The 13,809-nt window shown below is 39.0% G+C and overlaps 1 protein-coding gene across 7 annotated transcripts in view; it reads right to left on the reverse strand.

Annotated features, from left to right (window-relative positions):
• Window positions 1–13,809, reverse strand: part of ACOXL (acyl-CoA oxidase like) — a 388,168-nt gene that overhangs the window by 349,121 nt on the left and 25,238 nt on the right. For all 7 annotated transcript variants that reach the window (XR_010109188.1, XM_008962870.5, XM_055107423.2 and 4 more), the window contains exon 2: window positions 1,232–1,328. Coding sequence is in view for 6 of the 7 variants with exons in the window: in XM_008962870.5 (XP_008961118.3) it covers window positions 1,232–1,328 (97 nt within the window). In the remaining variant the exon portion in view is untranslated. The remainder of the gene's footprint in view (window positions 1–1,231; window positions 1,329–13,809) is intronic.

A 13,809-nucleotide genomic window follows, 5' to 3' on the forward strand; every position in this document is an offset into this window, starting at 1 on the left:
CAGGCGTGCACCACCACACCTGGCTAATTTTTGTTTTGTTTTGTTTTGTTTTAGTAGAAACAGTGTTTCACCATGTTGCCCAGGCCATGTTTCGCCATGTTGAGGCCAGGCTGGTCTCAAACTCCTGGCCTCAAGTGATCCACCTGCTTCAGCCTCCCAAAGTGCTAGGATTACAGGCATGAGCCACTGTGCCTGGCCAGTTTTGTATTTTTTTTTTGTGGAGACAGGGTTTCACCATGTTGCCCAGGCCAGTCTTGAACTCCTGGGCTCTACCCAGGATCAGCCCACCTTGGCCTCCCAAAGTACTGGGATTACAGATGTGAGCCACCACACCCTGCTGAGGTATATTTTTTCCTATATACCATGAAGCTGAATGAACTTGGCTAAAATACATCACTCCTAATACTGACACAAAGGAACTCACTAATCACGTATTTTTTTTTTCTTTCTTTCTTTCTTTCTTTCTTTTTTCATGAGGCTAAATTGACTAAAATAATACCACTAAATTTAGAGTGACAGTTTTTAGACAAATAAGACATAAACTTTGGATAAGTCTAAAGTGCTTTAAAAGCCCTTAAAATGAGTTATTTCTATTTCCCAGCTATTTAACTTTATCCCTAAAATTATATTGGTTTTGTGTACAAATATTTTATTACTTCTGCTGATACTCCTCTTCCCTCACCTGTGAGATTGGAGAAGTGAATGTGTGGGCCGAGGAAAGGGTTTGTTAGGTTAGTGGGAGTGGGGCAGAAAAGGGGCCTGAGGAAGACACTCTCCTCCACCGAGACCTGTCTGTCAGCTGCCCTCAGCATGAGATCAAGAGGCTTAGCAAGTCACAAAAGCAAACAAAACAAAATCTCTAAGCAAATTAACATAGGAACAGAAAACCAAATACTGCATGTTCTTACTTATAAGTGAGAGCTAAACACTGAGTACACGCAGACACAAAGAAGAAAACAATAGGCACGGTGGCCTACTTGAGGGAGGAGGGTGGGAGAAGGGTGAGGGTCAAAAAACTACCTATCGTGAGTTCAGTGCCCACTACTGGGGTGACGAAATACTCTGTACATCAAACCTCCATAACACGCAATTTACCCATGTAACAAACCTGCACATATACCCTCTAAACATAAAATAAAAGCTGGAGAGAAAAAAAACTCTCTCTCTCTCTCACACACACACACACACACACACACACACACAACCATAACAAAATAATAATGACACTTACCAGATCCTGAACTGCACGTTTTAACAGAGGTAGACCCATGGCAAACTTCACTCTCTGAACTGTCAAAGCTCTCATTTCACCCAAGCTTAAATCATACCTGTGAAGAACAGATACAAAATAAGACAGCCAATAATTGGTGACTGAGGGGAGGCTGTGGATGCTTTGACCCCGGGCTCAGACAGAAAAGCTGTGTCCATTGTAATGCTTGTTTGATACTGTGCACACTGTGTGTGTCACACAGACTGGGTGTTCAATACAGCCAGACACAGGGAGGGAGAGATGGAAGGATTTCCTGACAAGACCATCTTATTCTTATTCTTATTCTTATTATTTGAGATGGTGTCTCACTCTGTTGCCTAGGCTGGAGTGCGGCAGTGCAATCTCGGCTCACTGCAACCTCCGCCTCCCGGGTTCAAGCAATTCTCCTGCCTCAGCCTCCCAAGTAGCTGGGACTACAGGTGCCCACCACCATGCCCAGCTAATTTGTGTCTCTGTGTGTGTGTGTGTGTGTGTGTGTGTGTGTGTGTGTGTGTTTAGTAGAGACAAGGTTTCGCCATATTGGCCAGGCTGGCCTCAAACTCCTGACCTTGTGATCCACCCGCCTTGGCCTCCCAAAGTGCTGGGATTACAGGCGTAAGCCACCGCGCCCGGCCAAGACCATCTTAAAACAAGACTGCAACACCTCCTGCTCTGCAGTCCTTTGAAAATTGTCTGAAATGACTTAAAAGCAGCATTTGGGAGACAGGGGCAAGGGAGTGACATGCGTGTTGCAAGAGGTGGACTGTGGTGGCCATAAGGATTGCCACTCAGGGTTGCCTTCGAGATTACCTGCTTCCAGCTGCCACACCTTTGAAATAACAGAGTGATGGTAATTACATTCACCATGAGGCTGCTCATCTCTTGGCTGCTACTAGCTGATGGTTGAGCCTCACAAGGTTCCAGAGTCAGGCCATGCCTGCCCAAGAGGTGACCTGCTCTGGGAGCCCACTTGCCTGCAGACTTTGTCATCACTGTACTGTGTCTGAGGCTTTCCCAGCTCAACCCTTTCCTCCCCCTCTCTTTGCAAGGAAGCCAGACCTGACTGCCTTTGTTCTGGGGGTTCTCCCCACCAATCCAGCTCCCTCCCACTTACGCTTCTCAGGTGTTTCCTCCCATTAAATCTCCTGCACATCTAGCCCCACCTTGGTGCCCACTTCTCAATGAACCTAAACTGACACAGGAGGAGAGGTTCCTCTTTGGCCACCTAGAATGTTTCCATGCAACGCACAGCCTGAGCCTGTAGGACCTCACTCAGGTTAGATTTCAGAGCCAGAGGATATGAAAAGGATGGCCTAACAATAGAAAACCTTCTTGGAGATACCCACCCAACAACAGAAAAACATCAGAGCAAAACACACCCATCTTCCTCTCCTGCAGTCTCAGTGGGGCATTGCTCTTCCTCTCTACCCCATAACCCTGCAAAAGCAGGAGGGGGCACTCCAATTCCTTTCTGCAAGGCTGAGGGGAGAGTTAACCTTCCACCTCTTGTCTTGCAGAGCAGATGGAGTGTCTGAGTTCCCGACCTGGTGCACACCTTGGTGGGCCAAGTAGGGAGCTGATCTTCTATCTCCTGCCCAGCAAAAGCAGGTGGCGCCAGGGTAGCATTAGTGGAGTCCAGTAGTGGCCATCTATACCCAGCAACAACAAGGCCTAGCAAGAAGATGCGAGGTAAATCTAGTCACACCCTGCTTCACACCAACACCCCATCAGCAGGACCCAATGGGAAGCTGAGACTTCACCCCTACTCGGTATTAACAAGGAAAAAGGAGGTGGTAGGAGAGAGGGTCAGTTGGCACTTAATTCACCCCTCTCCTTCCCTGGTGTCATTAGCACCCAGAAGAGAACTGACCTTCCATCCCATACCAGTGACAACAAAGTGATGTGGGTCAGCTTTCAACTTCCCCCTTCCTGATGGCAGCTCAGCCCAGTGGGGAGGGGATGATCTCACATCCTCATCTGAAGGCAACTGAGGTCATGAGATTCAAGAGGGGAGCTGAACTTCCACTCCATACATTTTCAACAAAGTCGGCTCAACAGGAAGCTGAATATACATGGCCACCTGGACATCCCAATATACCTCAACAAGGGACCCCATGCTAAAAAATATTCAATCAATCTTGAGCAACATAATAAAATATCCAAAATGTCTAGGACACAATAAAAAATTGCTCATCATACCAAGAACTGTCAGAACACATACAAAGAATTTACTAAGAACCATCACAGCAACAAGGAACATCACAACATGAATGATAAAGAAATCAACAGATACCCACACCAAGATTAATCAGACATTGGAATTATCTGATGAAGATTTTAAAGCAACCATCATAACCATGCTTCAATAAGTAATTATAATTTCTCTTGAAATAAATGGGGAAAAAAACAGAAAATTGTATCAAAGAAGTGCAAGTTATAGAAAATAAAATGGAACTCATAGAACTGAAAAATATGATAACCAAATTTTTTAAATCTCACTAGATGAACTCAAGAATACAGCATAGATGAAAGAATAGAATCAGTGAACTTGATGACAGATTGCTATGGTCTAAATGTTTGTATGTCCTCCAAAATTTATATGTTGGATCCTAATCACCAAGGTGATTATATTAGAAAGTAGGGGCTCTGGGAGATGATTAAGTCATGAGCAGTTCACCCTCATGAATGAGATTTATGCCCTTACAAAAGAGGTCCCAGAGACCTGCCTTGCTCCTTCCAGTATGTTAGAACATAGCAAGAAGGCACCATCTATGAACCAGAAAGCAAGACCCTCACCAGACACCAAATCTTCTGGCACCTTGATCTTGGACTTCCCAGCCTCCAGAATATGAAAAATAAATTTCTGTTATTTAAAGGCAACCTGATCTAAGATATTTTATTTTAGACTAGAACACAAATCAATAGAATTTATCCAATCTGAACAACAAAGAAAATATAGACTGAAAAATAAGACAAATATTTCTCAGGAACATTTGGGACAATAACAACAGAGCCAACATGCATATCTTCAGTTTCGAAAAGCAAAAAAAAGAGAGACTGGACCAAAAAAGTAGTATAAGATATAATAGCTAAAAACTTCCCCTACTTGGTAAAAGACATAATAAACCTACAGGTTCAGTAAGCTGAGCAAATAGTTGGCTAAACCCAAAGAAGCCCATGTCAAGAAACATCATAATTAAATTTCTTAAAATTAAGGCCGAGGAAAAAATCTTGAAGGCAGCTAGATAGAAATGATGGGTTACTTATAGGGGAAAACCATTGGAATGACAGCAGATTTCTCACAGGAAACTACAGAGGCCAGAAACAAGTGGCTCAACATTTTTCAAGTACTGAGACAAAATAACTGTCAATGGCAAATCTTATATTCAGTGAAGATATCCTTCAAGAATGAAGAAGAGGAATAATAAAAATCTTATCAGGCCAAAAAAATCTAAGACAATGTTTGCTAGCAAGCTGACTTAAAGAATGGCTAAAGGTAGTTCTTTAAACAGACAGGAAATGATAGGAGAAAAAGGCTAGAACTTTCAGAAAAGAAAGAACATCAGAATGAGTAAAAATATAGTAGACTAGATTACTTATTATGGGTTTTTAATAGACTTTTTTAGAGCAGTTTTAGGCTCACTGCAAAATTGATTAAAACATACAGAGATTTCCCATATAGTTCCTGCCCCCACATGTGTACAGCCTCCCTCACTATCAAAATCCCCGACCAGAGTGGTATATTTGTTACAGCTGATGAACGTACATTACCCATCATCACCCAAATTCATAGTTTACATTAGGGTTCATTCTTGGAATTGTACATTCTGTGGGTCTGGATAAATTTATAATGACATGTATCTACTATTATAGTATCATAGGGAGTAGCTTCACTGCCCTAAAAATCATCTGTGCCATGCCTCCCCCAACCCCTGACAGCCACTGATCTTTTTACTGTCTCCATAGTTTTGCCTTTTCCAGGATGTCATACAGTTGAAATAATGCAGTATTTCAACTAGACTTTTGAATTGTCTTCTTTCACTTAGTAAATACCTTTAAGTCTCCATGTGCTTTTCATGGCTTGATACCTCATTTTTTTTTAGCACTAAATAATATTCCATTGCCTGGAGGTACCACCGTTTATCTATCCATTCAACTACTGATAGACATCTTGCTTACTCCTAAGTTTTGTAAATTATGAATAGAATTGCTATAAATATCCATGTGCAGGTTTCTGTGTGCACGTAAGTTTTCCATTCCTTTGGGTAAATACCAAGGAAAATGACTACTGGACCATATGGTAAGAAATCACCAAACTATCTTCCAAAGCAGCTATACCATTTTGCATTCTTACCAGCAATGAATAAAACTTCTTGTTGTCAGCATTTAGTGTTGTCAGTGTTCTGGATTTTGGCCATTCTAACAGACATGTAGTGATATCTCATTGTTGTTTTAATGTGTGTAGCCCTAATGACATATGATGTTGAGCATTTTTAATATGCTCATTTGCCTGCTATATATCTTCTTTGGTGAGGTGTCTGTTAAGGTCTTTGGCCCATTTTTTGATGGGGTTGTTTGTTTTCTTATTGTTGAGTTTGAAATGTTCTTTGTATATTTTGAATAACAGTCTTATATTAGACGTGTCTATGTGTCTGTTGCAAATATTTTCTCCCAATCCATGGCTTGCTTTTTCATCCTTTTGACATTCACAGAGCAGAAAGTTTTCCTTTTAATAAAATTCAATTTACCAATTCTTTCTTTCATAGACCATGCCTTTGGTGTTGTATCTAAAAAGTCATCACCAAATGCAAAGTCAAATGACTTCTTCTAGATCTCCTAGGAATTTTATGGTTTTACATTTTACATTTAGGCCTGTGATCCATTTTGCATTACTTTCTGTGAAGGGTGTAAGGTCTATGTATAGATTTATGTGGGGGTGGGGGTTGTATGTTGACGTCCAGTTGTCACAGCATCATTGGTAGAAAAAGCTATCTTTTCTCCATTTTATTGTTTTTGCTCCTTTGTCAAAGATCAGTTGACTATATTTATGTGAGTCCATTTCTGGACTTTCTATTCTGTTTCATTGATCCATTTGTCTGTTCTTTCACCACCACTATACATTTTTAATTACTGTAGATTTGTAGTAAGTCATGAAGCCAGTAGTGGCTGTCCTCCAACTTTGTTCTTCTCCTTCAATTTTGTATTGGCTATTGTGAGTCTTTTGTCTCTCCTTATAGGCTTTAAAATCAGTTTGTTGATATCCATGAAATAACTTGCCAAGATTTTGATTGAGATGACGTTTAATCTTTACAACATTAAGTTTCCTCTCCATGAACATAGAATATCCCACCATTTATTTAGTGGATTTTTTTCATTCATGACTTTTTGAAATAATATTTAATGTCTAAAGCAAAAATTATAAAACCATCTGATGTGGTACTCAATGTAGGTTGAAGAAATACTTCAAACAATTTGGCCAGGGGCAGTGGGTCATGCCTATAATTCAAGCACTGTGGGAGGCTGAGGTGGGCAGATTGCTCGAGCCCAGGAGTTTGAGACCAGCCTGGGCAATGTGGCAAAATCCTGTTTCTACTAACAATACAAAAAATTACCTGGATGTGGTTGTGTGCATGTGTAGTCCCAGCTACCTGGGAGGCTGAGGTAGGAGGATTGCTTGAGCCTAGGAGGGGAAGGTTGCAGTGAGGCGAGATCACACCACTGCACTCCAGCCTGGGTGACAGAGGGAGACCCTGGCTCAAATTTTTAAAAAAGGACTCGAAAAAGGTATTTTAAAATTGGAAAGGTAAAGGAACCTAAATGAAAGTTAGGTTTCTATACTTCACTCAAAGTGGTAGGACAATACTAGTAAACTATGATAAATTAGGTATGTACTGTAACACCTCAAGCAACCACTAAGAAAATATAGAATGCGATAATAAATCAAGACGGTATCCTAAATAAATAAATCAAGACGGTATCCTAAAATAATGTTCAAATAATCTACAGGAAGGTAAGAAAACAAAAAAAATAAGAGAAATAAGAAACAGAAGAAATAAATAATAAAGTGGCAGATGTAAACATTGACATATCAATAATTACCCTAAATGTAAATGGTTTAAATACCACAATTAAAAGACAAAGATCGGTAGAATGAATTTTTTAAGTCTAAAAATATGCTATCTGCAAGAAATCCATTTCAGATATAGTGACATAAGCAAGTTGAAAGCTAAAAGATGCAAAAAGTTAAGCCATGTGAATGCTAATCAAAAAGAAAAAGTAGAAATGGTTATATTTATATCAGCTAGAGTAGATGTCAGAAAAAAGAACATCACCAAAGATAGCAAAAGATATTATAATTATAAAAGGATCAATCCACAAAGAAGACATAACAATCCTAAACGTGTACACACCAAACAACAAAGCCTCAAATATGTAAAACAAAAACTGATAAATCACAAGATGTAGCAGTCTAGAGCCAATCAGAAGAAAGAAATCATGCAATAGGTTAAACAGACAAAGTTTAATACAAAGTATTACTATGATAAAATATTCACTATAAGATATAGGGAAACTTCATATGGTATCCTCAGGCTGAGAGAGAACACCTAAAAAGGGGGAAAAGTTGGAACAGGTACAGATCTCACTAGAGAAGGTATGGTTTAGCCCATCAAACAGCAGAGAAGTTAGCTGATTTGGCCAGGCCAGAGTTGGTCTGGAGTTTCTGGGATAAGAATAAACCATCCTTACAAATGCAGGTGGGGAAGCAAACCATCAGCAACTGGCAGTATGGGTGTACAGTAGGATGGCAGGCATCAATGCAGACAGGAGGCCTTTAGAGCACATAGGCCACCTGGGAGCTTGCAACGATGTAAGCTCATATAAAATTTAGCCTCAGCCTGATTCCATGGGGAGCTCTGGAATATAAATGGCATCACAGAGTTGTGCCACTCTCTTAGTTAGTCATTGATTGCAGGGTATTCCTAAGGAGAAAGCATAACCTCAGGTATTTCCAGAGAAGGTAACTTCCATAATCAATGACAATTCAAAGGAGAAATGTTCAATTGGGAGTTGATATTAATCAACATTCTCAGAACCAGTCAATGGGTATGCAAGCCTAGTAAAGGGATCTTGGGTGTCAACAGCAATTGCTACAGCAGCTGACTAAAGAAGCTAGGAAAAAAACAACACATTAAAGAAAAAAGAATAAACTGTTTTTAAAAAAGTAATCAGAAAACAGAAAAAGTAGTAACTAATAAATCCAAAAGCTGGCTCTTTGAAAGCAACAACCACAAGAAGTTGTTGTTGAATATTGTTCTGGTGGTATTGCCAATGCAATTATGAGAGAGAGAAAATTAGAGAAATCAAAATTGGAAAGGAACGAGTAACACTATCACTATTTGCAGATACACGTAGCAGGTTGATTTATTGATAACACCTATGCTTCACCTCTCCTTGACTCTTGCCCTTTGACACTCCAGTTCTCATTTAAGAGGCAGGGTCTATTTTCCTACCCCTTAAATCTGGACCTAGCCAATGGGACATTCTTTGGCCATTAAAATATTGGTAAATTTGAGAGAAGCAAACACTTGAGTGCTTATGCATTTCCCTATCTGTCTTGTTCCACATGAACACTAATGAAAAAAAAAGTATCATATCCTGTGATACTCATGGGAATATCCCTGAGTGAAGCTAAAAATATGCTCAGACTACCATGCTTGCGGGTGATATAAAGTAAGAGATATGTGAGAACAGCTCACTTGTCTTGGCCATGGCCATCCTAAACCAACCTACCTCTAGGCAATCCTCAAATATGTGAGAGTCCAGCCAAGATCAGAGAGGCTGTCTGTCCAATTCATGGCTAACTGAAATACATGAATGAGTTAAGACCAGAAGGTCCTCCCAGTCATGCACAGATGCATGAACAATAATAAACAACTGTCATTTTGAGCCACTATATATTGCATTATAACTAGCTATAATATTGGCTGGGTGCGGTGGCTCACGCCTGTAATCCCAGCACTTTGGGAGGCTGAGGCGGGCGGATCACAAGGTCAGGAGATCGAGACCATCCTGTCTAACACGGTGAAACCCCGTTTCTACTAAAAATGCAAAAAAAATTAGCCGGGCGTGGTGGCGGTCAGTGCCTGTAGTCCCAGCTACTCGGGAGGCTGAGGCAGGAGAATGGCGTGAACCCAAGAGGTGGAGCTTGCAGTGAGCCAAGAATGCACCACTGCACTCCAGCCTGGGCAACAGAGCGAGACTCCATCTCAAAAAAAAAAAAAAGAAAGAAAAATTTAACTAGCTATAATATGATTGTACACCTGGAAGCCCCCAAGACAATCAACTAACAACTACTACAAAAATAAGAGTTAGCAGGATACACAATAAAAGAAATCAATAGCTTTTATACAGATACATTAAAAACCAGTTAGAAAATACATGAAGGAAAAGATCCCACTTGCAAAAGTAATAAAACAAAATTAAAATATACATTAGAATAAATTTTTTTAATTTACAGAACTTAGATGAAAAAACTTTCATCTAAATATGCCTAAAGAATACAAGAGAAGACTTGGACAAATAGAAATGTGTGCCATGTTTATTAATAGAAGACAATATCATAATGAAATCAATTCTCCTTATGTTAATTCATACATTAAACATAATCCAAATAACAATGCCAACAAGTGATTTTAAAATTCAAATATAAAAAGAAACAAACAAAAATAGTCAGGAAAACTCTAAACCCATGGAAGTATGATCTTTGCAGACAATAAAATGGGTGAGAAGATTGCCAAGCTGGATAAAGCGCCAAGACCCATCAGTATGTTGTCTTCAAGAGACCTATCTCATGTGCAAAGACACACATGGGCTCAAAATAAAGGGATAAAGAAAAATTTACCAAGCAAATGGAAAAAAAATCAGGGGTTGCAATCCTAGTTTCTGAAAAAATAGACTTTCAACCAACAAAGATTATAAAAGACAAAGAAGGGCATTACATAACAGTAAAGTGTTCAATTCAACAAGAAGAGCCAACTATCCTAAATAAACATGCACCCAATACAGGAGCACCCAGATTCATAAAGCAAATTCTTAGAGACCTACAAAGAGACGTAGACTCTCACACAATAATACTGGGAGACTTTACCACCCCACTGACAATATTAGACAAATCATCAAGAAAGAAAATTAACAAAGATATTTAGGACCTGAACTCAACCTCAGGATCAAGTAGACCTGACAGATATCTACAGAACTCTCCACCCAAAAACAACAAAATATACATTCTTCTCATCATTACATGGCACTTACTCTAAAATTGATCACACAATTGGAAGTAAAATACTCCTCAGCAAATGCAAAGGAACTGAAATCATAACAAACAATCTCTCAGACTGCAGAGCAATCAAATTAGAACTCAAGATTAAGAAATTCACTTAAACCCACACAACTACAGGAAACGGAACAACCTGCTCCTGAATGAGTCTTGGGTAAATAATGAAATTAAGGCAGAAATCAAGAAGTTCTTTGAAACTAATGAGAACAAAGAAATGATGTACCAGAATCTCTGTGACGCAGGTAAAGCAGTGTTAAGAGGGAACTTTATAGCACTACATGCCCACGTCAAAAAGCTAGAAAGATCTCAAGTTAACAACCTAACATCTCAACTAAAAGAACAAGAGAACCAAGAGCAATAAACTCCCAAAGCTAGCAGAAGACAAGAAATAACCAAGATCAGAGCTGAACTGAAGGAGATAGACAAGAAAAACACTTCAAAAAATCAATGAACCCAGGAGCTGGTTTTTTGAACAAATTAATTAAATAGACCACTAGCTAGACTAATAAGGAAGAAAAGTTAGAAGAATCAAATAAACTCAATCAGAAATGATAAAGGGGATATCACTACTGACCCCACAAAAATACAGCCATCAGAGAATGGTCATACTGCCCCAAATATTGTATAGATTCAATGCTATTCACATTAAACTCCCATTGACATTCTTCACAGAATTAGAAAAAATTATTTTAAAATTCATATGGAACCAAAAAGAAGCCCAGATAGCCAAGACAATCCTAAGGAAAAAGAACAAAGCTGGAAGCATCACACTATTTGACTTCAAACTATACTACAAGGCTATAGTAACTAAAACAGCATGATACCGGTACAAGAACAGACACATAGACCAATGGAACAGAACAAAGAACTCAGAAATAAAACTGCACACCTACAAGCATCTGATCTTTGACAAACCTGACAAAAACAAGGAATGGGAAAAGGACTCCCTATTTAATAAATGGTGCTGGGAGAGCTGGCAAGTTATAGGCAGAAAATTAAAACTAGACCCCTTCCTTACACCATATACAAAAATTAACTCAAGATGGATTAAAGACTTAAATGTAAAACCCAAAATCATAAAAACCCTAGAAGAAAATCTAGGGAATACCATTCAGGATATAGGCATGGGCAAAGATTTTATAATGAAGACACCAAAAGTGACCGCAACAAAAGCAAAAATTGACGAATCAGATCTAATTAGACCAAAGAGCTCCTGGACAGCAAAAGAAACTATCATCAGAGTGAACAACCTATAGAATGGGAGAAAATTCTTGCTCTAATATCCAGAGTCTATGAGGAACTTAAACAAATTGACAAGAAAAAAAAAACCCCATTAAAAGGTAGGCAAAGGACATGAACAGACACTTCTCAAAAGAAGACATACATGTGGCTAACAAACATATGAAAAAAGGCTCAACATCACTGATTGTTAGAGAAATGCACGTCAAAACCATGAGATACCATCTCACATCGGTTAGAATGTTGATTATTAAAAAGTGAAAAAACAACAGATGCTGGCGAGGTTGCGGAGAACAAGGAACACTTTTACACTGTTGGTAAAAGTGTAAATTAGTTCAACCACTGTGGAAGACAGTGTTGTGATTCCTCAAAGACCTAGATGCAGAAATACCAATTGACCCCACAATCCCAATACTGGGTATATACCCAAAGGAATATAAATCATTCTATTATAAAGATACATGCATGCATATGTTCACTGCAGCACTATTTACATTAGCAAAGACATGGAATCAACCTAAATACCCATCAATGATAGACTGAATAAAGAAAATGTGGTACATATATACCATGGAATACTATGCAGACATAAAAAGGAATGCGATTAGGACATTTGCAGGAACATGGACAAGTTGGAAGCCATTATCCTCAGCAATCTAATGCAGGAATGGAAAACCAAAACAGCACATGTTCTCACTTATAAGTGGGAGCTGAATGATGAGAACATATGGATACATGGTGAGAACAACATGCACTGGAGCCTGTCTTGGGGGGGTTGGAGGAGGGAGAGCATCAGGTAGAAGAGCTAATGGATGCCGGGCTGAATACCTAGATGATGAGATGATCTGTATAGCAAACCACCATGGCCCACGTTTACCTATGTAACAAATGTGCACATCCTGCACATGTACCCCTGAATTTAAAAAAAGCTGAAGAAAAAATAAAAGGGGCAAATCTCCCGTAAAAATTTTTTTAAAAAATATGTGTGATAAGGCCTTAAGTAACTCAAATTGTGCAAAACAGGCAGATAGACCAATAGAATAAAATAGAATATTGAGAAACAGAAGTAAGTATATATGGAAATTTAATATATGTAAGACAAATGTGGTATATCAAATCATGGGAAAAACAAACATTACTGAAACATCCAGCTGGGTGGCCAACTGGAAAGGAAAATTAAGTCAGATCCCCATTTCACACCATGTACTAGAATAAATTCCAAATAGATCAACAATTGACATGAAGAAAAATAAAACCACAAAGTATTAAAATAAAACCTGAAGAATTATTTCATAATTTTAATCCAAGAAATCTTTCTAAATATGACATAATATTTAGAAGCCATAAAGAAAAGACTGATAAATGTGACTAACAAAAATTTATGCACAACAAAAAGACCGTAAGGATAGTCAAAAGGCAAATGACAAACTGAGACAAAATATTTGTTACTGATGTCATTGCAAAGGGGCCAATCCTAATTAAAGAGCTCCTATAGTTCATTAAAAATAGACTGGATAAAGAAAATGTGGCACATGTACACCATGGAATACTATGCAGCCATAAAAAAGGAAGAGTTCATGTCCTTTGCAGAGATATGGATGAAGCTGGAAACCATCATTCTCAGCAAACTATCACAAGAACAGAAAACCAAACACCGCATGTTCTCACTCATAAGTGGGAGTTGAACAATGAGAACACATGGACATAGGGAAGGGAACATCACACACAGGGGCCTGTCAAGGGGTGGAGGGCTAGGGGAGGGATAGCATTAGGAGAAATACCTAATGTAGGTGACAGGTTGATGGGTGCAGCAAACCACCAGGGCACATGTATACCTATGTAACAAAACTGCACATTCTGCACGTGTATCCCAGAACTTAAGGTATAATTGTAAAAAATAAAAATAAATAAAACAAACAAACAACAACAACAAAAAAACAGACCAAGTGGACAATCGATTTGAACAGATGGCCCACACCACACA

Source organism: Pan paniscus, chromosome 12 (assembly GCF_029289425.2).
Source record: "Pan paniscus chromosome 12, NHGRI_mPanPan1-v2.0_pri, whole genome shotgun sequence".
Lineage (NCBI taxonomy): Eukaryota > Metazoa > Chordata > Mammalia > Primates > Hominidae > Pan > Pan paniscus.